The sequence below is a fragment of the Vanellus vanellus genome (assembly GCF_965231255.1).
Source record: "Vanellus vanellus genome assembly, chromosome: 7".
Classification (NCBI taxonomy): Eukaryota; Metazoa; Chordata; class Aves; order Charadriiformes; family Charadriidae; genus Vanellus; species Vanellus vanellus.
The window spans coordinates 19,794,677-19,820,552 of record NC_138912.1 but is presented as its reverse complement, the minus strand read 5'-3'; the positions used below and the strand labels follow the sequence as shown (position 1 = coordinate 19,820,552).

Sequence of the window (25,876 nt, the reverse complement as noted above, 5' to 3'; positions counted from 1 at the left end):
GTGTAGGAAGGGGCTGTGCTATAAATGACAAATTTGTTCCTAAAGGCTCCAACTACCTAGTAACATAAAAAAGGGAAACAACCAAACATTATGCTAACATCGGGTTGGTTTGCCATAGTTACATCCTCTGATATTTCTGGGACTGATGACCTTTCAGAGTAAATATTACAGTTAATAGTCTGTTCTGTGCAATGCATTTCGTTTTGTTCAAGAGGCCAATTTAGAGCTTTCAGGTTTTCACAAGGTCAATACAAACTATGTACACACACACAAAAAAAAGAAAAACAGAACTATAATCATAGACTTCTGTCTTCTCATTAGATACACTGGGAAAAAAAAAACAAACAATAGAAAGTAACTTCCAGGGTCTCTCCTGCATAGAAGGCTACTTGCGTTTCACTGCAGGAAACTTAGTGTCACCAAAATATTTGTTTTCTTGTGCTAAAACATAACTAGTACAAACATAAAAATGGGAGTTTAAGACTCAAAGCGACCATCTGGGTCATCAAAACAAGTTCTTGGAATCAATTATTAACCTGAAAGGGTCTAAGAAACATACATGCCAAGTACCACAGAGCACAAAAGATTTTCTATTATCTCGTAACATATGACTGAACTCCTTGGGACCAAAGCATTAATTTGACACTCGCATATAAAGTCCTGATTATCCACATTTACTGTTCTTTTTAAATCAGAATGGTGAATCAGACTCCTTGATTTCATGAACACTGCTAACCAAATTTGTTGTATTTATCCTTAATTTTGACAGGGAACTCAGATGAGAAGCTACAGAGTTAGTTTTGGTGCCAGACATTTCACACATGGGAAGAGAAAACAAAAGCATTGTGTATCTCCTGCACAACAGGAGACAAAGATACCTTTTCTGTTTACAAAACCGCTGTATATCCACTGAAAACAAAACTGACAGGGCTAAGACATCGATCTCATACTTTCTGCCCAACTGCTCTAAAAGTAGTAAGCACCAATTGATTTTTTTTCCTCCATTTATAAAAGCTACTTAAAATACCAAAGGAGACATGTATCTTATCTTCATTCCATTTCCTCTTAGAAGTAAAGGAAAAGAAAAAAAAAAAATAGAAAAGAGAATAAGCACATAAGCCTAAAAGGATGGTACAGCTACCCCATCAGAGGAAGGTATGAGGAAAACACTGCTGCGTCACTGGTCAAGGTTTGCAAATAAGAGAATCCCCACAAATTACATGATGTGATCTAGTCTCCATTCACAGGCATAACTGAAATCTAATATAAACTGCAATTGATATGTCTGACCTAAAATCCTAAACCAATAAAAGTTGTCTGATTTATGACCTCCTTATTATTGCCAGTTTTCAGACCTTAGATCCTCCCAGAACACATAAACTAAACAATGTATGCATAAACCAAGTCATTTTTAGAGCGGATTAATTCCCACATTTTGAGGCAAATGCAAACAGCAGTGGATTGACACATCATGACTGTTTATACAGGATTAGCAAAGACTACCTAATCAATGAAAACATTAAAAAAAAAAAAAAAAAAAAAGAGAGCTCTCTCCTGCAGAGAGAAATCAGGCTGGAACCCTAGTTTCAGTGTACTAGAAAGTCTGCGGTTAAAACAAAAAAATGCAATTCTCCCTCCCTATTAACCAACCAAGTTTAAATTTGGTTATAAGCAGATTGATTTCAGTCACAGCACAGACTGGCATAAGGAAAAAGGAAGAAGACATTAACATAGTTCTGATTTTAAATACTTTGCACTTATGTAGTGCTCTGTACCCACAGATTTTCAGACACTTCACAAACTGTGAATAACTGCTCTTCTCACCTCCCATTTAAAGAAACAAAAGCAACAATACTAAATCAAAAAGTAGTGAGAGAGCTGAGAAAGGACCTGTGGACAGGATTCACCTCCAAACTAAAAACTATATTTGGATCAGTTTGACTCAAAATGGAAATTAAACAATACTTGCCCCCCAACTGGAAAATTTAGTTGCAGTATTCCAGAGTAATTTTCATATTTTTAACTCATTTGCCTAGCCAGGGTCAGTGCTGCAATGGAAATCTGAAAGACATGAGAATATCCTAATTTTCTTAAAAGGAATTCTCATTTTTCTCAGCCAATCATACATTCAAGAAACAGCTTCAGTTCTCCAAAATTGTAAACTGAGCAAAATTAGCTAGCAATCTAGCAATGTTTTGGGTTGGCCGATTAGCAGTCAAACTTAGATTTCATCAGACAGAACATGCTGTCTTCCATCTGATATGGCAGGGCCCTGGAAAGGCTCCTCCTTCATGCTGCTTATTGAAAACAGGATCCATTTAGGTTTAAAAAACAAACGAAAAACCCCCACCCCTGCTTGCAGTTTCAGCAAATTAACTCATCAGTATTAGCTTCCTTTATTGAAGCTCCTTGAGCCTATTAGAAACATACATTTTCACTTCGCTGACATTTTGCTGTTCTGCTTGTAAAATTCAGTGAAAAGCATGTACATCCACGTAAGTTATGTCATTTGGATGTTGCCAGTGTGATCAAAGTTCTAGGCACACAGGCTACTGACCTCAAAACATGCTGTTTGAAGTCACTGATTGACATAATTTGTGTTATTCGCTACGTCAATAGTTATTTGATCTGTTGTCTACTATATTTACAAATGAACAAAATAAAGAGAATAGACAGTACTACTCAATGCAGTTTTCTTAAGACATTCTTCTGTCTCAGTACAGGAAAAATTTCAGCTATACAAGCAAATAGCCAACTTGTTAAGAATGAGGATGTATAGGTACCTGCAATGAACATGAATGACTGTTCTAATGTTACTAGAAACCTGAATGCCCAATTTAAGAATCATAGTTGAGAAAGATGAACATTTCGCTAAAATGTGCCTGACTTCCCTCTTCATTACTTCAGCTGAAAATCATTCAGAACTATTACAATAAAATTGTTCTGTATTTTCATTGCATGATGAACGTCCAACATGGAGGTAACATCTGACTTCTTTAGGGAAGAACGTATGTATAGCCAAACGAAACTAGATTCCTAGCAACCAGTGACACTGAACTTCGATATGAGTTAATAATACAGAGGAACAAGGGGAACTGAGGGGGAAAGGGGAAGATGAGTAACATACTTGCCTAAAAAGAGGCCAGCAATCCCAAGTTTGTGGTCTGTGTTCTCTTCCCATCATAGGCGTGATCGGCATTAGCTGTGGTTTCATCAGAACAGACCTGCATTGTGATACCACCTTACAAACCGCAGCCGAGGAGAAGGGGGGAGCACAGTGAGAGAAAAGGAAACAAAACAGAGAGAGAGGGTTACAGCCAACAATATCATACTATATCCACCCCAAGCAAAGATAGCATGGATCTTCCCATCATCCTCATATCAATGTTCATATCAATCAATATTCATCAACTAATTTATTAAGAATTCCAAGGTGAAAAGTTTATTCATAGGAATGTTCCTGTGATGAGGCTTTAATAAATCACAGTTCCTGTATGGAAAGAAATACATACCACATTAGATTTTCCTTGCCCAAGTTCAGTGCTGAGATTCTTGGTGGCCATGGCTTGCTACACCATCCACCTAAAACTGAAAACAAAACATCACATAAAATCTGGCACATGCAACACTTCCTCAGGCAGCACTGTGGCATAATTTGCAGCATATCGCTACATTTGCTATACCTGAAATCAAGCCTCACGTTTATTTGTAACAGCAATAGCCATCTGATTAAAACAATAATAAAACTATAGCATCTATTTCTGAGTCACTTGTCTTGGATAATTAATTTGCCAAGAGCATGAGTCACCCAGTTAGAAATGAGTTAAGAGAATGACTCATTTCTAACTTTATACTAATATTATCCTTAAAATAAAAGGATTCCTCCCTTACCTCTAAATTGTTGCATGTTTTGGTTCTTTTCACAATGCCAAATATCTGCTTCATATAGAATATTTGGATTAATTGTTGGAGCAATTATCTTCGTTTTATAATGCCATTCACCCAAAAAGTTCTTTCGGTGCTTTATAGATGTGTGTGTATTCTTCAGTGCACCCACATACGTGATGAAGCGTGGTAGCATGACAGTACTTGGCAACACTATACAAAAGCACCTGACTGGAACTGCGTTCAGATCCTATAATCTGTTGAAACAGCAAAGGGAAATTCAGGTGCACAAAACTGAATTACCAACAATGGAATTTTGCCATTTACATCTCACTTTTTGCAAAATGGGGTTTATTCTCACTACAGAGGGTCAGATCAGTGCTTGGAAACATCATTTCAGTGGAAACCTTTCAGTTTCTTCAGATTTCAGCTGTGAGCGGCCTTTCAGTAGGGAAGCCTGGCCTGTTTCAAAACTCTGCTTATCCCTGGCTGGAGCATGTTGTGACAACATCAGACAGGGCAGCATCAAATTAAGAACTGTATGTTGAACTAGGGTTGGAAACCCTCTCTCTTTAAAGGCTGCAAGTCTGGATATGCCCAAAGGCTGCAATCCAGCCAGCCATCTGCATATTTGACTCCTTGCTGAAGAATTGCCAAAGATGCAACTGCACAAGCAATTTAGCCAATCTAAGACTGCATAATAGAGGAGAAGCAGCCCTGCCCTTTTGTCCCACCAGCATTTCTGCCTGCTCTTCTGCTGTCCCAGCACCTGTTTCGCCATGTAGATCTACTGGCTGATCTGGCTGCAAATAATGGTATAAGAATGTATTAAAAAAATTAGCTGGTCATTGATCTTTGAGAAGCAACTGAAACCATGAGTCTTCATCTTTCATCTGCTCGTTCACTTTCAGGTAAGATGATTGTTTCTCTTCAAGGACTGCAAAGAGCACTGTAGTCCGAATGCATGGTGCAAATACAGGCTCTTCTTTTCAGGAATATGACTATGCAGGGCAGATGTCCAGCGTGTATTAAGGTCTCTGCCTTCTGTTTTTCCTACAGTATGGGCAATGCTTAGCCTGAAATACTAATAAAATATAAGCTTAAAAAAAAAAAAAAGGAAAAAGAAACCATAACAAGAAATGCGCTGGGCCATTTGCTATTGTCAAAGATAAGTCACTGGTTAAGAGATTTGTTTCCTAAATGTTCGTTCCTTGCCCTTTTATCATGCTGTAGGATAACTGTGTCACCCAATACTAGACATTCATTTTGATACCTAAACTAAGAGGCTAGTGAAGAAAGCAAGGTTCCTCCAGAGTGCAATTTGGGTTATGGTTATATTGCTTAGCTGTACTATGTAGCATAACTGCACTTCCAGAACAAGACTTTAACTTAGGCCTGAAAGTATTCTGAGCATTCCTCTCCACTGGCTCTACAGGAAGTCCAAGTTAAAACATCTGAAGGTCAGTGGCATGGTCCCACTCCAATTGCATCTTCACATGAGTTCAAGGAGAAGCCCTGAGTGCCCAAAGCCATGACGACATTCCAAGGAACAGTACATAATGTCAGAGAATGGCACTAGGTTCTGAGGTCAAGACAGACAGTTGACACTTGCCAAGAGTAAAAGAAGCTCTGTACTGGGTATTAGAGCCAGAAAGATGAGTAATACTACACCGAAATACTGTAATGGCTACACTGTCACATATCCTGCTCCTTGGATTTAGCCCATGCTATGTGAGCAGTAAGCTTCTTGCTCTTGAACCACATCTTTTTGAGGCACCTTATATTTTTGAGACGCAGAAGTGTCCAGTCTTCTGGCTTCTACCCAGAACATAGATATATATATACACACACACCCCTTAGTGGAAATCTTTCAGTTTCTCCAGCTATCGGCTATATATCTGATAGCTATTTAGATATATCTTGGTATCTTGGCCAGTTTCCTTATTTCAGAATTGCATTATTTTAGGTATGTATTGACTTCTTGTTCCAATTTATTTATCATGTTAAATTTCTAGTAAGATCACAAAGCAACAGTTGAGAAGGTAACTATCAACGGAACGTCTTTGGTAAAATTTTCTGGGCCTGTTCTGAGACAATTAGACAGCTATTTACAGCCTGTATTTTATGTAAAACTACAAAAGAAAAGACAGTATTCTCAAAAAAATAATCCTAAGGATTAAAGCTTGAATTTCTTATACCATGAAGAATTTTCAAAAGCAGCCTGGAACTGACATAAAACTTCTGAAACCTCAATTGAAATAAAACTCAAACATATGTTTCATTTTAGGAAAGTCAATGCTGAGATTTTACCTTTAAATTATGGTTACCCATGTTGGTATTTATACAGGTCTGTGGATGATTGAAAAAGAATCAACAACACATGGGGAGAAATAAAGTTTTACTAATAAGATTTGGAATTCATCCCCAGCCCTTAACCTGAAGGTTACAAGCTAACACACTGTCTGCAAAGAAAATACTTAACATCATAAAGAGGCAACAGGCCTAGTCCCAGACTTGGAGCTAAAAAGACATTACGCAAATATTTGCAGAACTTAGGCACAGGTTTAGAAATTTAAAAAAAAAAAGAAAAAGAAGGGGCATTTCAGGGAACCAAACACAATTTGGAAACATGGTTCAAATATACTTCATGAAACATAAGCAGCATGAATAAAAAACATTTTCTGAAGTAGCCAATGTTCCTGGACTGTACCTGTCCTTCTGTATCAACAATACTACTCCATTTTTATGTCCAAGGACACAAAGACTTGAAATCCATAGAAAAACTAAGATGCAATATACTGGGCATGTGAAAACAGTGGCAAAACTCATACTGACTTCTCTCAGAACATGATTCAATTTATTATTCCAGCTAGAGCCGTTTTTAACGGTATGTCCTGAGACACCAGTATAGTGTTAACTAGGAGGGAAGAGTATTACACACCTAGTCAATATCAACCATCAGTTTTCCTGCTTGTGGACTGACTGTGAAGGTTTCCAATTATGTGATTACCAGTAGCTCAAAAATGCCTGGTTGATGTGATTCAGCATGATCACAACCCGAAGTGAGACGGTGTAGTGAGTCTGGCAGGGATGGAATTAATTTTCTGGGGCACATCACAAATGCCCCAGAAGCTATATTTAGCAACCAGTTCTATGGAAAAGCCATCTATGCAAATTTGTTATTTATTATATATTTGTTATATATTACATATATTAAAAATAACATGACAGCACACAATTTAAGAGTGGTCATCTTTTCTTGTCTAAATGCACTTTCAGAAAAAAAAACAACTTTGCATATTTTTTAAACAATTGTTTTACTATTCACAACACGTATCTTGAACACCTGATAACTAATTACACTATTCGCTACGTGACTATGAATCAGTCAGACAAAACAGCTGATACATTTATAGGACAAATACTTGTGTCACAATGTGAAAACAGTTCTTACCATTTTGTCCAATGGAGGTCACTTTTGCTGTTATATTGACTAATATCATATTATGTTGTTTGGCCTGATCAGCTGACTCATGTCTAAATGCTTCAGTCCCTTTCAGCAATAAAGAAGCAAAATACTTAGTCATCACTAGTGGTCTTATAGCATCTGCTGCCAGCACTACAGAAAGACCCTAGAAAAGGCAGAAGAAAAAAAAAAGTAGATTGTTTTTGCCCACCAGTTAGTAAAGCTTTGGTTTCCCTTGGTAGTAAAACATATAAATATATATACAAACATACACAAAATATTTCTCCATTATTCATCTTGAGAACCTACTAAATTTTACTCCAAACTGGCAAATGTTCAAATGAGTAGGGTATATCATAGAAGCATTTAAGAAACATATTTTATCATAATTTATGCTGTGACGATGTTAAGCCCCTGTGAGGTTAAGAATCCCACTATATTAGGAAAACATGATTACAACTTCCCTAATAGAAGGCCCTAATGATCCTGCTTTGAAAAGCTTCCTGTTCATAGTAACAAAAGATTTTACTATGGATGGGTGGGTGGAGAAAATATACAGCACACTAATACTGAAAAAAACCCCAACAACTGCATTACTAATTCCTCAGAATATCCAAGCCATTCACTTGCTTTAGTTGCTAGAGCCAGTATAGAACACTATCATTATGAGGTACTTCATTACACATGCTTATTAAAGAGCTGTTCAAGTTAAAATAACATGAGAACCTAAGAACACTCATACACTTGGCAAGCATAATGATCCAAGACACACAATTATGTCTTCAGGTATGTTTTAAGCCTGTTGATGAGAGGTAGAAGGTTTTGATTTCAAAATCCTAGATCCAACCTTCAAAATGGTGATTATTTATGTTATTGTATTACAGAATAATTGATTTTGAAACGTTTTAGTTTAATTACAGGATTAAAAGGCTGGTTACAGCTGAAATGATCTCTTTAGCTCATCAGAGAATTATGCAATAATTCAAAGAGGGACAGAAGGAATAACCAGAGGGTTGAGGGAGGAGCAGGAAGAAACAGTGATAACTTTTTTCTCTTTCCAAAGACTAAATCATGATTTATGTAAACTCAACAAAATACATCTCAGTAAATATATTTCAAATTTTCTCCTATGTACGACAATACAGCTACTGCTCAAGGACTAATACTGTGTTTGCTGTGCACAGACTTTCAAATGAAGCTATGAAGACTTAAAAACAATATGCTGGGCACATGTAGCACATATTAATCACACAAAGCATTAGTATGGGACCAGGTAGTCTCACTGTGTCTGTGAGAAGCACACACACAGCAGTACTTAAACAAACCTTCTTAACAACCATGTCTCCAGCTGTGAGCTCCTCCTCTCCTCAGTGAATGGCTTTTTAAACAACCATGACCACAGAGCACAGGCAACCCCAACACCTTACTTGCTGGAGCAGCCAGCCCTGGCCTTGGGAAGTGGGCCCAAGTCCAGCACCAGGGGCTACAGCTTGCCTCCAGCTGCCCATCAGCGATCCCCTCTTTCCTGCAAAGCTCCTGGCTGGCTATCTCACACTGACATACGCTGCTCAAGCTCCCTGTTTGCCAGTGGTTTATGATTCATTTCCCAGACTGTATTTTATGCTCCCAGAGCACCTCAAGGGAGCGGCCTCACAATCATCTGCACAAGCTCCTTCCAGTGTCGGAAACCAGAAACTCCCACCCTGCCCGAAATCCCACAATTACTCAGTTAACCAAATTAGCCACAAAACAGCCACAGCATTTGCAGGCGGGGCTGGCAGAAAGCCCCTGCCCCCCTGGGGAAAGGGCCCTGACACCCTGGTCAGCCGCCCTTCACCACCCAGCCCCTCCGGGGTGGCTTTCACCAGCGTTGCAGGGCGAGCAGGGCTGGGAAGGCCTTTGTGGTGGTGCTAACTGGACATTACTGCAAGCTTTATGCTCTGGGCCACCTCACCTTGTCTCCCATAATCAATTTGACCTCTGTTCATGTCTCTCTGAAGGAAGAAACGCTGTGCCAGTCAATTTACACAGGATGGCAACGTGAACATTTGTTTGCTTTCAGGTGACCACCTCTGTGCTGCCCGGTTCAAGGGAAAGCTTGAATGTATGCAGGCTAAAGCACAAAAATTTGACTGACAAACCCAAGCCATTTTTCTCTTATGTTTGTGACCTTAAAGCTAGTCTTGCTGTTTCAGGTAACACGACATCAACTTTTACAGAAAATCAAAAGGAGATGTTTTAGGAGGGATGAGCAGGAGAGAAGCAAAAAGGTAAAGAATCAAAAGTCAACCATAGAAAAATGATATTGAACGAACTGGGAAATGTGAGACTGAAGAAGTAGCTCATTGCTTAAAAGAGATGATAATCGAAAACGTACCTACATTACTAAAGAAAAATAAGCAAATAAACAGCCTGTGAAGTCATGAGTTCATAAAATCAGCTGTATATGCATTAGAAATAACATCACCTGATGGCAACTGATGGGAGTGGGACAGTGAGGGTACCACTATATAGGTTCAAGTTAAAAGAAGTGTGAAATGCATTCACAGGACTGTGCAAATAACAAGATAAATGTCAAGCACTGTCCTGAAAGATAGGGGTGAAAAGGGGCTGATGTGGCAGACTACCAAGAAGAAAATACAATACACCATTTTCCTCCAAGACACCTGCATGACACAGAAGGGGAGCTTTCTATGCCAGTGGGCTCCAAACAAACCCTGCAGAAGGACTTTGCCTCCAACCAGGTCAGGAAGGAAGCACTGTCAGGGCACGGGGAAGCACAGCAGAATCAGGAGTGCCGAGGGGAAATTGAAGTACTTTGTTAATTCCCTGGAGAAGGTGAGTTGAGTACAAAGAAACTGAATCCAGTCCTGGTTTGGCTGCTGCTCAGATGTGCTGAAGGATGCCGGGCCACGTCCACCACATTAGAGACTGTATTTCTAATTACTTCTGACAGCAATGCAAAAGCTAGCTGAGATATGCTGTCTCAGAGGGCATCATCTCATCACTCAGACGAGTAGACTATCCACAACTTTTGAATCCTATGCCAAATAGAATAAGCATAGGTTTCTAAGGGTAATGGTGAGAGTTCTAACAAGTCATTTATAAAAAAAATCTTTGCCCCTTGTGGAACAGCAAGCTTGCTCCACAAGTTATAAAGAATTCGAAAAGAGAAATAATCAAATTTCAGGGGCGAATGAGTTAACAGTTTTGGCAGCAGTTATTTTTCTTGCAACTGACTGTCCTTGCACAAACCACTTTAAGGAGAAGATATTGGTGGAAAGCCATAAAGGTTATTTACATAGATGGAGTTTCATCATCTCCCACTCCAAAACAGGCTGGGTTGGTTATGCTGATCTAATGTTTTCTTTATCATGGTTTGTGTGATACTAGGAGCACATGTTAGATTGTGTTTTAGTCTGCACTTTTAGTATGCTGATTGGTAGTCCTTTGAGACACTAATTTAAATTATGCAGCATGTACAGTATTATAAAAACAGTTTCAGAAATGTAATATTCAAACAAAACCAAAACATTGTTTGTACCATGAGCTTTGTTATGACCCAACTTAGAAAGAACAAATTTCTGCAGGAAATAGCCACCAACCTTTTTAGGACTATACCTTGCAAAATATTCCGAGATATTAATTTTTCCTTTCCAACAAGTGGAAGAGAACTTTCAGGTTTGCTCCCAGGAGCTAATTTTTCCCTTTCTTTGAGAGCCACTATTGGTGCCCTCCTGGTATGAAAAACATGGTTGGTTTGGCATTAGGTTAGTTCAGTAGTTTGAATTCACTGTTCTGTTCAGGATACAAACTAAAGATACTTTTTAAAAAGTTAGCCTAAGTCTTAAAGAATGCCTACAAGAGCTTTTCAGTTTTGTTTGGCAAACAATTTCAAATTCAAGGTTGCATCATTTTCTGCTGTTAAAACAGAACAACTCTTGCAACATGGCCTGCATCCAAACTGAAATCAAGTACACATCTTTTATTGATATGACATAGCCTCTGTTTAAAGAAAGATGGGATTTAACCTTAGACACAATCTCACTAAAGCAGCTGATATAGGATCTGTGCAGAATTACTCTTTTACAGAATTGCTAGCACTAGCTGGCATTTTTTCCTTCAAATGAAAGACAAACATTTGGTTTTGGTAGTTACTGACTATTTTCAAGTTACTTTTCCTTTTATTTCAATTTAAAACAGACAGCCGGCCCTCATTAAAGTTCAAAGATTTCCTGTTTAAGTCTAAAGAGAAACTTATGGTGATTTTTGTTACCAAAATCTGTACGCTTCCATAACCTGGAGTTCCAGAAGATGATCTGTTTGGCATTATAACACTGTTTTGAAAATAAAGCCAAAGGATTTCTTTCACTGCTGTTTAAGAAATGAAACTCCTATCGTGCAAACCTGGTACCAAACAGTAATTCCCACCTGGGGAAGGTCTTAAACAAAGATACCTTACTAAGTGTTTTCCATAGCTATCACTCCATCAGTATTGTAACCCAGAGTGAGGAACAGGCACAGCCTGAACTTAAAACCGGAGTTTCCCAAGTCTGCCGATCCCTGCTCTGATATAGGGCACCTGCAGCTTCAGCAGGTCACCTGGCCTCTTCCCTTTCACTACCTGCAAACAGTGATTATCCCGTTTCTATGTATACAGACTGCAAAGCCTCAGCATGCCTCTCGGCCCGCAAAACGCCTGTGGAAACACCATCACTGTCATCACCCGGAGTATCGACAAGCTTGAACTTACATATATCCTGCTGCCAGACCTGGGGGAGGCAAAGCCCGGGCGCTGCAGACGGCGAGGCGGGCCGGTGAGGGCAGGCCGCGGGGCAGGCCCGGCGAGGCCAGGGCGCCTTCCCGTGGCAGTCGAGGCGCTGCTGCCGCTGAGGGGGCAGACCCTGACGGCTCTGGGTGCGTGCAATACAGAGTTCCCAGTAAACACCCCCTCGCAGCCCGCTCCCATTGCAAAACTCAGCCGCCACCTGAGAGGAAACGTCCCCCGCCACCGCCAGCTAGGCCAGGCCGGCCCGGCCCGGCCCGGCCCGGCCCCACTCCCATCGCCCCCACCCAGACTACACTTCCCGTCGGGCCTTTCGCCGCGGCGGCAGCGCCTGCCCACCCGCCCTCCCAGAAGGCCGCGCGGCGCCGCACACTCCCATTGGTCGGATTTGAAAAGCAGCCGCGGCCGTGCCGGTTACGCGGTGCCGGTTGAGTGGTACTGTTTGCCAGGGGCGCTGAGGGGAGCGACGCGGCCTTCACCCGGCGGACCTCGGCGGCTGGGCCTGCCCAGCGCCGCCTAAGCTCTCAGGTAAGCCCGTGGGGGGGCTGCTGGGCTTTCTGTTGAGGAGGGAAGGAGGCGGTGGTTGCGGCCCGGGGGGTCGTGGAGCTGGGTAGCAGCGTGAGTGGCCTTCGTGGTGGGCGGTGCTGCGGCCTCCCCCTCGCTTCCCCCTGCTGCCGTCGTGGTTATTAGTCTTACGGCGGGTGAAAAGTCATGGGGGAGCGGGGTGCGTGAAAGCTTTTCGGCGCTGCTGTGGGGCGTGCAAGCCGTGGGTACTGCCCGGCCCAGGGCCGTGATGCCGCCAAAGCCATCGGCTCTGTCCCTGAAAAACGGGGAAATAGTGTAAAGCCTTGAAGCGAAAGATTGATAGCTGCAGAGGAAAGACTTTCTTCTTAAAAAAATCAAGTGTAGGGGTTGGTGCCTTATGTTTTACATAAACTGCCAGGTTTATTGAGTGGTTTGGAGCCTCTTCTACCCTTCCTTGCGCTGCCAGCGCTACAGACTGTGTGTGTACTGACCATGCTTTGCTGTGTGTGCCGCTCTGGATCCCCTTCTCTTAGGGTGTCTGCAGCTCTAAACTGTGTTGTTACGATTACATATTCCAATATACAAGTACCTTTTAGTGACTGCAGCCAGGCAATATACCTGTTGTTTACACCAGATTATCTAAGGTAATTAGATATTGTATAACACAATATGGAGACAGATGGACAGTGTGCCTTGGATTTTGCATGCAGTCAGTGGTTGAACCTTACTGGTCTGAGTGTTCAGTTTACAAGAATACTTTCTGTTCCAGCTTTGCATACCTGCCTCAATATTTGGTTTTTGTCTCTTACATAAAAAAACACAGAAGGAGAGCATAATCTTGACAAATCACACTTTAAGATAAGCTTATGTTTAAAGCAAGTAAAATGTCAGTTATCTAACAACTATGTTTCCTGTCAAGGCCTGATAAGAGTTTTGCGGTGTGACTGTGTAGCTGATGAATAAGACTTCTCCATCGTGACTCCGCAGGTACGTTTCTTTCCAGTAGTAGCTTATTCACATGACCGCGTTTGTTTAAGCTGTGATAATATTTCAGGCCAAGTTTTTCCTGGGTTTCGTACAGTTGCCTGACAAAAATAAAAACTGCAGATTAGAAGAGACAAAGCTAACTTTGCTGCCTATCTTATGTGTAGCTTTACCCCAATTGCAGCTTGGTGGCATTTGTCTAGCTTCACGAGTTCTGTATCTGCCTTTTACAGGCTAGATAGGAAGACTGAGCTGTTAAGTGTTTTGACATAAAAGTGCAGACAAGTTTCAGGTTTTACACTGGAGGAACAAAAATGTTGTGACTGCTTAATAGGAATGCTCTTCCTGAGCAAAGGGGCTTTGAACTAGCTCTGGTCTGTCCACTGTTTTAATGAATGCTGTGTTATTGCTGTTAATGCTATGCATTGCTGTAGCATAGACACAGGAATGTAGTGTTAAATAGAAGACCTTGAATCATTGTGTCCCAAAGCTTCAAAACTGTAGGAGGCCATGTGCTAGGTGTCTAATTACTAGAATGCTTGCTGCTGTAGTCTATGAGTAATTGCCCGATGAGGTATTTTAAACTTGATCAGTAACAAAAACTGCCAAGTCCTATCTGTAATACCATAGGAAAAAGCAATAGAAAAGCACGGACAAAATATACTAATATTTTAAAATAAAATGCACTTTTTAAAGGTTATCAACACTGAATCAATTTACTTTCACTTTTGATAGCAAATTTTCACTGCCTAGATTTTGAGATGCACAAAAAACATTAAGTATGGATTAATAAACAAATTGCTGATCTGCAAAATGACTAAAAAGCAATACTTTTAACTTGTACTCTGGCATGAGGTCTTCTCATTTTCTAGTGTCCTTTTAACAGCTAAAATGATCTGTTAGTCTTTGGAATGTTTCTGAACTCTGTCTTGTCTTAAGCTACCTTGTGTTATCTTCATAATGCCGATTGTTTATCAGGTTCTGCAGAGATTAACCATGAAGTTTAGGTGACTCTTGCAATGAGCTTTTATTCTAAGTGCACACTATAATGGGATGATGGAGAAGTGGCTGTGGAACAATATGTTTATGGTTTTGTGTGGTTTTCTTTTTTTTTTTTTATAACTAACTTGTCAGACAGATTATTTTTTAGCAGCATTGTGGTATATGTGTAAACAGTTGTTTTTTATTGGAAGAAGAATGGCTGGTCTTGTTTCATCATGAGGCAAACCTCTCTGCAGACCCTCTCCCCAGCTGTCAGAAGCTTGCTATTCTGAATAAGATGAAGAAAGCTTTCCACTTAAAGAAATTCCAGCTACTAGTCTCAAATTGAATTATCTTCTAAAGGACCTTGGAAGACTTACATTATGTGATCAGAGAGCAAAAAATAGTTTTATCTTGCAGGATGGAACCGACCTCGGATAATGAGAAATTTTCCAGACTATCCTATATTACTAGTGCTGAGCTGCCTCAAAGAATAGGACCAGTAAGTGTGGAAGATATCAGAGCAGATCTCTCTGCTGAATTTTCTTTGATTTCTTCAAACTCAGACACAAGCCAGGTAAGAAAGATTAAATGTTTGCGTTGTTTGGATTTTTCTTTAAATAAGATTAGTCCTTTCATTGGTAAGAACAATCAGGATTTTGCAGAGACAATGAAAAGCATCTTTATGTTTTTAATTTGGAGGAGATACATAGGATTAGATTAAGTTGATACCTTATTGAGTGCATCAGTTTTTTGTGAATGAGGCTAATTGCCAGTTCAGAGCAGCTTAATCATTGAATGTTTTTTTGTGGGTTTCATTCTTGATCTCTAGTTGGCCTGAATGTGTATGTATATGTGCTGCAAGATTATTAACTCTAAGTTATCACAGAGAACTCCTCCAGGGACCTAAGCACTTGTAAAAACTGATGTAGCGAATTACTTCTGCTTCCCATGTCATCAAATAAGTCTGTTCAAAATAGCCTGATGAAAATAAAACTGCCTTAACCAGCTAGTTATCAAACAAAGAATCTAGTCAAATTTCTCACTTTCTTAATTTATTTTCTTTTTAAGAGGAGCAGTTTGGAGCCTAAGGGACACATACAAGTTTGCCTGCGTGTTAGGCCATTTACACCGTTGGAAAGAGAAAATGAGTTGCAGGTGTGAAATTTATTTAGTTTAAAAATATTTTAAATGTATGGTGTATTGGTTGGGGTTTCTTTTGTGTGGGTTTTTTTTTTTTCCTATAAGCTGAGCTCTCTATACTCTTCATGCCTGCATTGCTTGTGTTTGCTTTTAACAGGGCTGTATTTCACTTGAAGATTCAGCAAGCATCATACTGAAGCCCCCCAAAACATCTTTGAGTCGACTAAGTGAAAAAACTGCTGGACAGATGATGCAGAAGTTTACTTTTTCACAAGTAAATGAATTGTGTTGAAAAGCTTTTAATTTATTCCTGGAAAAAGTTGTTTAACTCATCTGGTTTGCTTGCTATTAAGTGATATTTTTAAGCTGTCAATAGTCTTAAAGACTATAAACATAGAATTTAGAAGATTCTTGAAAAGTCTATAATGATTGCTTAAACAAAATAAAGATGTTTCTTGGTAATACTCAGGTGTTTGGACCTGAAACAACTCAAGAAGAATTCTTTGAAGGTACCATGAGGCAACCAGTGCAAGATTTCTTAGACGGATATAATCGTCTTATTTTTACATACGGCGTTACAAATGCTGGGAAAACCTACACATTCCAAGGTATAAGTAGAAATGTGTTCTCGTTGAATGAACTTCACTTACTTTTTTTTTTAAAGTGAGGATTACGTCTGGCAGAAATATTGTAACTGTATAGGTCATATACTCTAGCTTCTCTTGAATATTAATAAATAGCCTTTGAAAGTCTCCTTCCATAACAACTGTCCCTAAACTGCCAACAGAGTCACTGCTAGAGTTCACATAAACATATAGCGATGTTGCTTTGTAAGGCTGTAATAATTTCAACTAGATTTGTGTGACTTTTCTTTTTTCTTCCAAGTACCTAGAATCTCAGGGAGAGGGGGGGAAGTTAGGAAAATACATCTTCTATATATCAAGATGTGAAAAAGTGTAAGTCACTCTACACCAGACTAGTGTTTTCTTGCCTTTTAATATTATTATAAAGGTCACCTGCATCTTATATGCACTGTCTTGAAATAAGGCATAGTATTTGAGTCTGTTTCAATTATTATAGGCAGAGAATAAATGTTTTGAAATGTTTGATTACTTCCAAGTATTTCTGCCTTGTCTCAGGTTTCTGAGCTTAATAATATCCTAGGAAACCTTGTCTCCTGGTGCACTCTTTCTGTGCTGTTAAAGCTCAATATCCTGTCTGGTCAGATGATGTCATTCTTTAATTATTTTTCAAAGTATTTTAATAAATGAGTTGATGGAAACAGTTTTTCCTATAATGACATGGTAGTTCTAGATGCTCTACTGCTTATTTTCTACACAGAAATAGTAGAAGGACAATAAGGTTTGCCATATGCAATTGAACTTTATTGAAGTGACATTGTCCTCTAAGTGATCTTCTGTTAGGTGGATTATAACTAAAGACTACTGCTAGTACTCTCTTTTATCATTAATCTGAGGCAATAATGGTATGCTCTTTCCTGTCTTAATAAATAATAGGTAAATAACAAACCCCCAAATTCCTGAAGTGTACAGTCCCCCATGCTTGACTGGTTTGGGGTATATTGTATAGTTTTTCAAGAGTTTTTGATTTGCATCTTTTCAGACTCTGGAGACTTTTCCATGGTATTATAGTTTTAGTCCTAAAACATCAATTTGTGATAAGAATTGGCAGGCCAGAGTGGTGCCTACTGAGTGCTATGATTTCCTCTTCTGTTATCCCCAGTGTTGTCAATATAGCCTTTCCTCTCTGGCATTACTTTTGCCATTGACTGAATACAGGCTGAGAAATTCAAGGTGAAGCAGTTCTTCAGGACTGTTTATTGTTCAGCAGTGACTGTTACTTTGTTCATGTTAAGTTGAATTACAAGTGGCATCACAATAAAGAAAAAACTGTTAGAGAGGAGGTGAGGAGAAACAGATGTAATGCATCAGTACTCTAACTTAATGTGTTATTTGGTTACTAGCTTGGTGTTTGAGTGCCAACCATATTTTACATAGCTTCTGACACGGGTGACACAGCTAGTGCTGTAAGTGGTAAAAGTCCACCTGTCTCAGGAGCAGGAGAAATTATTAGAGGCTGGAAGATGATGCTGTCAGAGTCTGAGACAGGACAGTAGTTTCTCTTCCACTTTTCCGTCTCCCCTTCTTCTCTCTGGTTTAGAAATAGAAGTTAAGTGAACCCTTTTTAAACTTGCATCTGGATTCAAGAAGATCAAGTGTGAACTGAGGCTTTTATTTGACCTATTTTTGCCTTTCAGGTGCAAAAGTAGTACACTCTGAGAAAAGGGTCTGGGACAGGGGAAGGAGTGAGTCTTCACAAGGCTTCTAGAACTTTTTTTTTGTAGGGTCTGTAGAATTAGTACAGCACTGCAGCTGAGAGATCAGTCATCAGTTATATTTCAAGATTACTTCCGAGAGAGAGAGCGTGAAGGCAGCCTATGAAATACAATTGAAAAACTGCAAATCTCTATTAAATGTCTGTTGGTTGTGTTTTGGTGCTTTTCTTTTTTCTTTAAGGCCAAGCTTATGCAGAATACCCCAATTGTTTTTGATTTATGTTATGTCCCTTACTGTCTAAGGAGTAGAGCATGAGCTGAGCTATTGCTGAAAGCCAAATACTCTTCAAAACACTCTAATGACATTTCTCTTACCTTGAGAATACAAAAAAACCCACTGCTTTGTGCTGTAAGTGGCTTCCAAATTCCTCATGTATACCTTGAGATTATCTTTCTGTCTTAATTTATCTGTGTGTTGTTCACAGTAGTAATAAGGATCTTTCTTTTGTATGTTGCTTACAGGGACAGAGGATGATGTTGGTATTCTGCCAAGGACTATGGATATGTTGTTTAAAAGTATTCAAGGAAAGTTATACACAGCAATGGATCTCAAACCCCATCGGTGTAGAGATTATATAAAGCTGACTAAAGACCAAGTGAGAGAAGAAACTGCTATTAAAAATTCAATACTTCGCTTAACAAAAGAGGTAGAGTAGTGCTTCTTTCTATATTGATGAGCACACACATCTTTAGGTAGCTCAGTCTTCAATGAGAAGAGACTATCTGTATTTAAGCATGGATGTGGCCATTTGCTGTCAGCCATCTATTCAGATTAGCAGTAAAGTGAGCAATAGAGCCGCTGAACCCTTTTGTACTGTGGATATCTGTCTTGTGGCTGAATATTTGATAGGATATAAACACAAAGCTTTTTTTCCTCCCCTGTAGCTTGGGCACCCAATAATTTATTGTCTGGGGTTACTGGTGCTTAAGGACTGAATGCAAATAGTCACCCCATCTGTGGGGACACTAGTAGGTTTGCTCCTTTAAACAATTTACTGTCTCTTAGGATACTCGAAATAAATTAATGATTTTGAGGTTGTTTCACTTTTCCAGTTTGGCAAATGTCCTCAGAGGAAGCACAGATATCTCTGAAACAGCAGAGCTATAAAGCCAGTGGACTTCTAAAGATTTGAATTAAAATGGGATTCTGCTGGACTTCATTCTTAAATAGATTACTGTTGAGCAGTCCAGAAATACGCTTAAGTTTTATGAGTTGACTGTAATTCTAAAGCTGTTTAGTCCAATTGCAGTTAAGAGCAATTTTTATTTTGTATAAGCATACCTTTTTCTTGGTGTCTTTAATTCTGAAATGAATGAAATAATACAAAAAAACCCTGAGCATATGCTAGGAATTAGGACTAGAAAGGGATTACTGTACTTATTTATTTTTAATGAATAGAATTAAGCCTCTCCCTGGCAGTATGCTAGGTTATAATGGGGCATTCTGGCTGTTGTGGGGTGGAATATATCTGTTACCTTGATTTTTATCTCTGTTAACTAACTGGATTTCTCCAGTGTGGAAGGTAGATGGCAGTAAAATTCTTCAAGACTTCACTTCAAAAGTACAGGCATATGTTAAATCTAGCTTTAGCAGTCTTTAAGGATTTCAGAAAAATCCATCGTGTGTGTGTGGATACACATATATGTCCTCTCCAATTTCTAAAACTGTGGTTAGAAGAAAAATACTTCAGCTTATAAATTTGGTGGCAAAGTTTGCATCTCCTTCAACAGAGACAGGTTTGGGTGGGTGTTTTGTATGTGTAAAACTTAAACCTAAAAGTTTTGATTATATAAATATTTAACTATTTCAGGTATCACTTTATGGAATCTCAGCTTTATATGAAATATACTCTTGACAAAACATCAAAACAAACAAAAACCCCAAACCACCCAAACCATATGTGGTGTATTTTGTGTGGGGTTTTGGTGGTGTGTGCGTGGGTTTTTTTTGTTAAATCCCCTGTTTCTTCTCTCAAGCACACTGGTTTTGGTAGATAACGTGTACTTCCTGGCAATTCTGTGCATAAGAAGCCCAACCAACCAAGACTGGGAACAGATTGTATGTGTATGAACCTCATAAGCTTTAGATGTAGAGTTTTCTTTTACTTTTTTTTTTTTCAAGAGCTTTGCAGAAGAAAATTTTTCTTCTCTTTCTAAAACCTAGACTTTATTTCAACTGTGAAATGTTTCTACAGCCTATATCACAAAGCAGCATGTTGCTCACTTAAGAAATTAAGTGAACAATTGTTCTACAGTTACCTCTGTTCCGGAGGGTTGATCTAGTAAGCTGTAAGATATGGAATCCTGTACTAGCAAAACACCAATAACAAAAAAATTTCAGGACTCTAGATGTCACCAGGTTAAGAATAATATGTAAACTGCAACTAGACTCCTGCAAATCATCCTGTTAAATTGCCTTGTTTCTATGGCAGGCTCTGACCTCTATTTTTCTGTCACTATTTTTCTTCTGTGTCAGCCAGCTGAAATGCCATATACTGTAATAGGGCCTGATGTAAGGGAAGTGTCAGGAATGAGTATTAACATAAGAACAACCCTTTCAATTAGAGTGTACAGGTGGATTGAGCCTAGGCATGATGTGTACCCAGAATCTTTGTATTGGCATATTGCAACTAGGCTGTATTTCTGTCTAGTAGGACAATAGAATTGATACAAAAGTAACTGGTGGTGTACTGGTGATGTACTGTCAACAATATATCTTAAAGTCTCTGTTCTCTTTTGTAGGTAGAACATCAAAAAAGCACTAACACCAAAGTACCAGTTGATTCTAAGGGTATGTTTTATATTAAATAATTGCAATTAAAGCTGGCAAAGAAGCTTTCTTAAGGTCAATAATTAATTTCTGGCCTATGTTATTATTAACATGACTACCGGGCACTCTTATGTGCTTGTGAATTGGATAGTGAGCAAGTTACTGGGCAGAAAACACAAGGATAAAATGGTTAGAAGAATACCTAAACAGGCATTAAATGAGATAAAACTACAGCAAGGAAAAGTAGTAGTACTAATGCTTTGGGGCCTAGTGGCGTCCTTTTAGAGGATACAGACTTTTAGAGTACCTGTATGTAATTAGATAAACCTAATTCTAGTATTTAAAAGCTACCTAAATACATTTCATTCTGACTTTTTAGAGCAAACCCAGTATCTGTCAGTTTAATTCTCTGTCTTCTAAAGATATTGAAGAGACTTGAATAATTCCAACCAAGCTGTATGTGTTGGATAGAATTTGCAAGTGGTAAAGGAAGTAGTACAGTAGGTGTCCCTTGCAAATATGTAGGGTATGCATGTGACTTCCCGATACTTAAAGGGGGGGAAATGGTCAATGAATTTTTGTCTCGGGTAAGTCTTTTTTTAGAAGGCTGTTCTTATATCAACTTTCACTTACTAATTTTCTTAAGTGAAATTCACATTTCTAGGCCTATATTGACTTGTAATATTTTGTACTTGGCAGGTTTGGAAGAACTCTCAGACTCAGAACAATCTAGCACAACTGCAAAAAACTATGTGAAGTTTTCCGTTTGGGTTTCATTCTTTGAGATTTACAATGAATGTTTCTATGATCTACTGATTCCTGTATCGAATGACAAGAAAAGAAAAACACTACGCCTTGCTCAAGACATCAAGGGATGTTCTTATGTAAAAGGTGATTAGAATACATTGCAAATTGCCAAATGTGTAACTTGAAAAAAATCAGTCTTCCTGTAATAATGTTTCTTTCTAGATTAGAAATCTCCTAACTGCATTCACTGTGGCACTAGAAATGTCTACCTTGAGTATGAAAGGCAAGAATCTGCATGGATAGAAGTAACTGTACCTTTAATAGTGTTGTCTCTTTATTCTTGATGGTACCTCTTAAAAGCCTGCATGGACTCCACTGCCTTGATATTTCTTTGAAATGGGAGAAATTGACAGCAATTTACAAACTTGTTAGTGGTTTGGGTTTTTCCATTTTCTTAAAATACTCCAGAAGTTCTTAACTGTAGCTACAACTGATTCAGCACACTGGTGTGTGTGTGTGTGGTTTTTTTTTTTTTTTTTTATTTTCTGTAGAGAAATAGACTTCAGAGAACATGTGAGAAAGTTCAGTCTGACTACAAATTATTTTGCAGTACTCCAGTTTAATCAAACCTGTGATGTAATTTGTTTTGGCTTGGGGGGCGGGGAGTTAACAGAACTCAATGTTCAATGTTTGTTTCTGACCATGGAAAAAATAGGGTTTGAAACCTGTTTGATTTGTTACAGATTCTTTGGACAATCAGGACACTGGTTTTAGGTTAAAGGCTTTGTTGTAGGGCTTTTGCCTGCTGCTTTTATCTTGCATATGCCAAACTATTAGATTCAAAAAACTGAATTGGACAATAAACCCAACTCCTTCATTTCTTTAAAGACTAGAAAATGTGTGAAGTAGGAAATAATCTGCTTTGAGCTATGCTTCAGCATAATCTTTTCCTATAAAGCTTGAAGGGTAAGGTTGTTTGTGATGTTATTGAGGGAAAAATAGTTAATGATTTTCTCTTTTTTTTTTTTTTTTTTTTTTTCCTTGGTCACAGTTGGTATTTTTACTCAGACAATTCTGTTAACCTCTAGTTTCATATTATTCATATTATAAGTTCTATTAGTAGGGTTGTAGTATTTACTGTAGCACATATTGAGATGATATGCAGTCATCATAATGCAGACAAAATTCACTGCTGTATTTCAGTTGATGTCTCTGAAAGATATTCAGATGATTTTTTTTTAATTCAGCTAAAACATAGAGGCTGTTAGGTAAAACTCTGCCTTAATGAATACAAATATAGGGCTTTCATACTCCTACTAGGCTTTACCTTCTGGGTTTTCAATGCTCAGGCTAAGGTTGCTCACTTAATTTGGATGGAACATATTTTAGTGTCTTAATAGGATGAAATTTTGATGTACTTGTCCTTTCTTTCCCATGGAAGGAGGAATCTTGATCGTATTTGTCATCATATAGCTTCTGTCTGAAGCAGGCTTAGGAAAATGTTTGTATGTCTCAAGTAAATATATTATTCTTGGTGTGCATACATTATCCCGTACTTCCAGCTTTCTTTTTTATGATATTTACAAGAATATCATGTTTGTTTCTCCTGAAGATCTGCAGTGGGTTCAGATTTCTGATGCTAAAGAAGCTTTTAGACTTCTAAAACTGGGGCTGAGAAACCAGAGTATTGCCAGCACAAAACTAAATACTTGCTCCAGCAGAAGGTGAGAAACATCTTGAATAACATTGGGCATTGGATGGTGTGTGGGAAGAAGGAGAAATTAAAATATGGCTTGTGGCTTTTTGGAGGGGAAGAAGCTTTAACAAGGTCTAGATATCTAGGTTTCAATTTGGCCTTCTTTAGCAGTATGTGACCCAATGCTTTAAGCCAAAAGGATTCAATCCTTCGGTAAGACATAGAAAAGGTAACAGCGTTTTATCAAATACTCTTGTTGAGCAAAAGCACTTGGCTTTATTCCATATAAATGTCTGAGGAAAAAGCAAATTAAGTGCTACGTAAATATCTTCAAGAGTTTTTGCATCTGACACAGTGTATGCTCAGATATGTTGACAGATTCAACAGTGTTTTGAGTGGATGTTGTGGATGCTAAAAATATTTTGAAGGTATTGGTCTAATTTGTCAGTTCTCTGCTAATTTAAACTTCTCCTTTTAGTCACAGCATATTCACAGTTAAAATACTAAAAATTGAAGATTCAGGAGCACCACGAGTGACTCGAGTCAATGAGTAAGTTCAGAGCACGATCCCCCTCTTCCTTTGTGATGAAGTTGTCAATTATCTTCCATATTGGTGTGCTGCTACTGCACCACACAACCAGAGCTCCCTGGTAGAGCCTCATGCATGTATGGTGGTTTCCCCACTTCCTCCACTCATGCAGCACTTGCCCACTCCCTCAAGCCATCGTGTTGCAATGCTGTTCTATATCTTATCTCGTCTGTTCACCCCAAGGTTCTGTGATCCTGCTATAATCAGGAACTCACTTAAGTCCTCAGAAGGAAGGTGATGGAAGGCGAGGGGTGAAATAGGAAATGTGTTGGGAAAGGGTTTGGCAGGAAGTAGTGTGAAATTTGATGGGGAAGCAACGTTGAAAAAGATGGAAGAGTTGATGCAGATGAAAACCAAGAAATTCTTCCTCTAAGAAAAGTGATGTGTTTTAAAAGTGAATAATTCCTGCATATTCTAAGGTAAATAAAGTGAGTTTTCCTTATCTGCTTTCAGATTGTCAATGTGTGATCTTGCTGGTTCAGAAAGATGTACCAAGACCCACAATGAAGGTGATAGATTGAAAGAGAGTGGAAATATAAACACCTCTCTCCTGATTCTAGGCAAGTGTATTAGTGCACTCAAGAACTGTCAACAGTCAAAGTAAGTCCTTTTACGAATTGCAAAGTGGTTGTGGTTTTGAGGTGTTGCCTACAATGTCTAAAAGCTATTGTTTAAGATATACAATGCTAACACGGGGTTTTTGGTGGAAAAGATGCATAGACTTGTAAAGTCTATACTGCAAAGTCTTGTTGATATACTAAATTTATCTTATACTTGCCCTGTTTTGATCTCTAATTAAATCATTCAAATATCCTTTAAACATGCTGTGGTAGACTTTAGCAATTTAACTTTCTTCTTCTGAGCTTGGCTTATCAAACGAACTTTGGAATAAGTTTAAACCCCCCTTTTCACTAGTATTGTAGTTAAGAGTCAGTTTTTCAGCCTTTTATTACTCCTCCGAACTAACATACGTTTTCTACATACTTCTAGTGTAACATTTTTCATCAGCAGGCTATTGCAGTGCTGTTATAACTGTGCCCTCTTAGACAAAACAGACAAATTTTGTCAAAATCTTGATGCTACTTTGCTCTCCTGACCTAGCTAACCATATACAGGCAAAAGAAAGCCTTACTGCTATTTATGCCCCAACTTGGGGATCAAAATAAGAGTAAAATAATAGAAAGTGTTAGCTGCTCAAAAAGCAGTACGATATGTGGTCACAGCTGGACGTAACCATCTAGGAACTGCTTTCTTCACAGGTTCTCATTTGAAGATCTGCTTCTGTCTCAGAAGTTATATGAACTCTGTCTGCTAATTGATATGCCCGAATGTGCTTTGCCAAATTCACTTACCCCATAACACTGTTCTTGACAGGCTATTCAGTCTATTGCACTTTAAGATGAAAAAGCTTTGCTAGCATGTGTTTCTGATTAACCCTACATTCTGTGAATTTACGGTTTTTCTTATCTTCCTGTTCTTACCAGACAGGAAGGATGCACTAAAACTAGCAGCTGCTTAGAGGGCTGTTAGTGTATTCAGAATGTCTTTTTCTGATCCTAATAACTTGGAATTTTAACAATATGGAAGAAATGTTCTGAAACATAACTTCTTAAAGTGTTAATAGATGCCCATTGCAAGTTGAATAGGAAGCAGTAACTTTCTTAATGGTTCTTGTTTATCAGTCTTGCAGCAAAGCTGCTCATGAGCTGTATATGTATTCTGGCAGGACTGTTGCTATCTTGCTGAGTTCTGTAGCACTATTCATGTAACAGAGGTAGCTGTCACGTGTCCAAGATGCAGGCAAGTTATTTGGTGGCAAGTGTGTGTTTAGTCATGTTTTAGGAACTCTCATAAAATTTCCTATAAGCATCAAAAACTACACAAGCTGTTAAATTCAAGGGCGCAACTGGTTTAGGAAATGCCAAACTGCTGAGACATTAGGAAAAAA

At 38.7% G+C, this 25,876-nt stretch overlaps 2 protein-coding genes and 1 long non-coding RNA gene across 3 annotated transcripts in view; 1 reads left to right on the top strand and 2 right to left on the bottom strand.

The window, feature by feature from the left end:
• Positions 1-25,876, bottom strand: part of ACTA2 (actin alpha 2, smooth muscle) — a 475,038-nt gene that overhangs the window by 232,783 nt on the left and 216,379 nt on the right. The window lies entirely within an intron of this gene.
• LOC309674549 lies at positions 3,044-4,038 on the bottom strand. Its single transcript, XR_014269405.1, has 3 exons — positions 3,892-4,038; positions 3,513-3,588; positions 3,044-3,241 (listed from the first exon to the last, which is right to left on the bottom strand). It is a non-coding gene; the product is annotated as an uncharacterized lncRNA (long non-coding RNA).
• KIF20B (kinesin family member 20B) overlaps positions 15,049-25,876 on the top strand; it is a gene marked incomplete at its 5' end in the record, with an annotated part of 40,790 nt that continues 29,962 nt past the window's right edge. Inside the window, 10 exons of the mRNA XM_082486355.1 lie at positions 15,049-15,204; positions 15,699-15,785; positions 15,928-16,044; positions 16,240-16,378; positions 18,589-18,773; positions 20,869-20,917; positions 21,596-21,787; positions 23,256-23,367; positions 23,818-23,889; positions 24,382-24,528. Of these exons, the coding sequence (XP_082342481.1) occupies positions 15,049-15,204; positions 15,699-15,785; positions 15,928-16,044; positions 16,240-16,378; positions 18,589-18,773; positions 20,869-20,917; positions 21,596-21,787; positions 23,256-23,367; positions 23,818-23,889; positions 24,382-24,528 (1,256 nt within the window). The remainder of the gene's footprint in view (positions 15,205-15,698; positions 15,786-15,927; positions 16,045-16,239; positions 16,379-18,588; positions 18,774-20,868; positions 20,918-21,595; positions 21,788-23,255; positions 23,368-23,817; positions 23,890-24,381; positions 24,529-25,876) is intronic.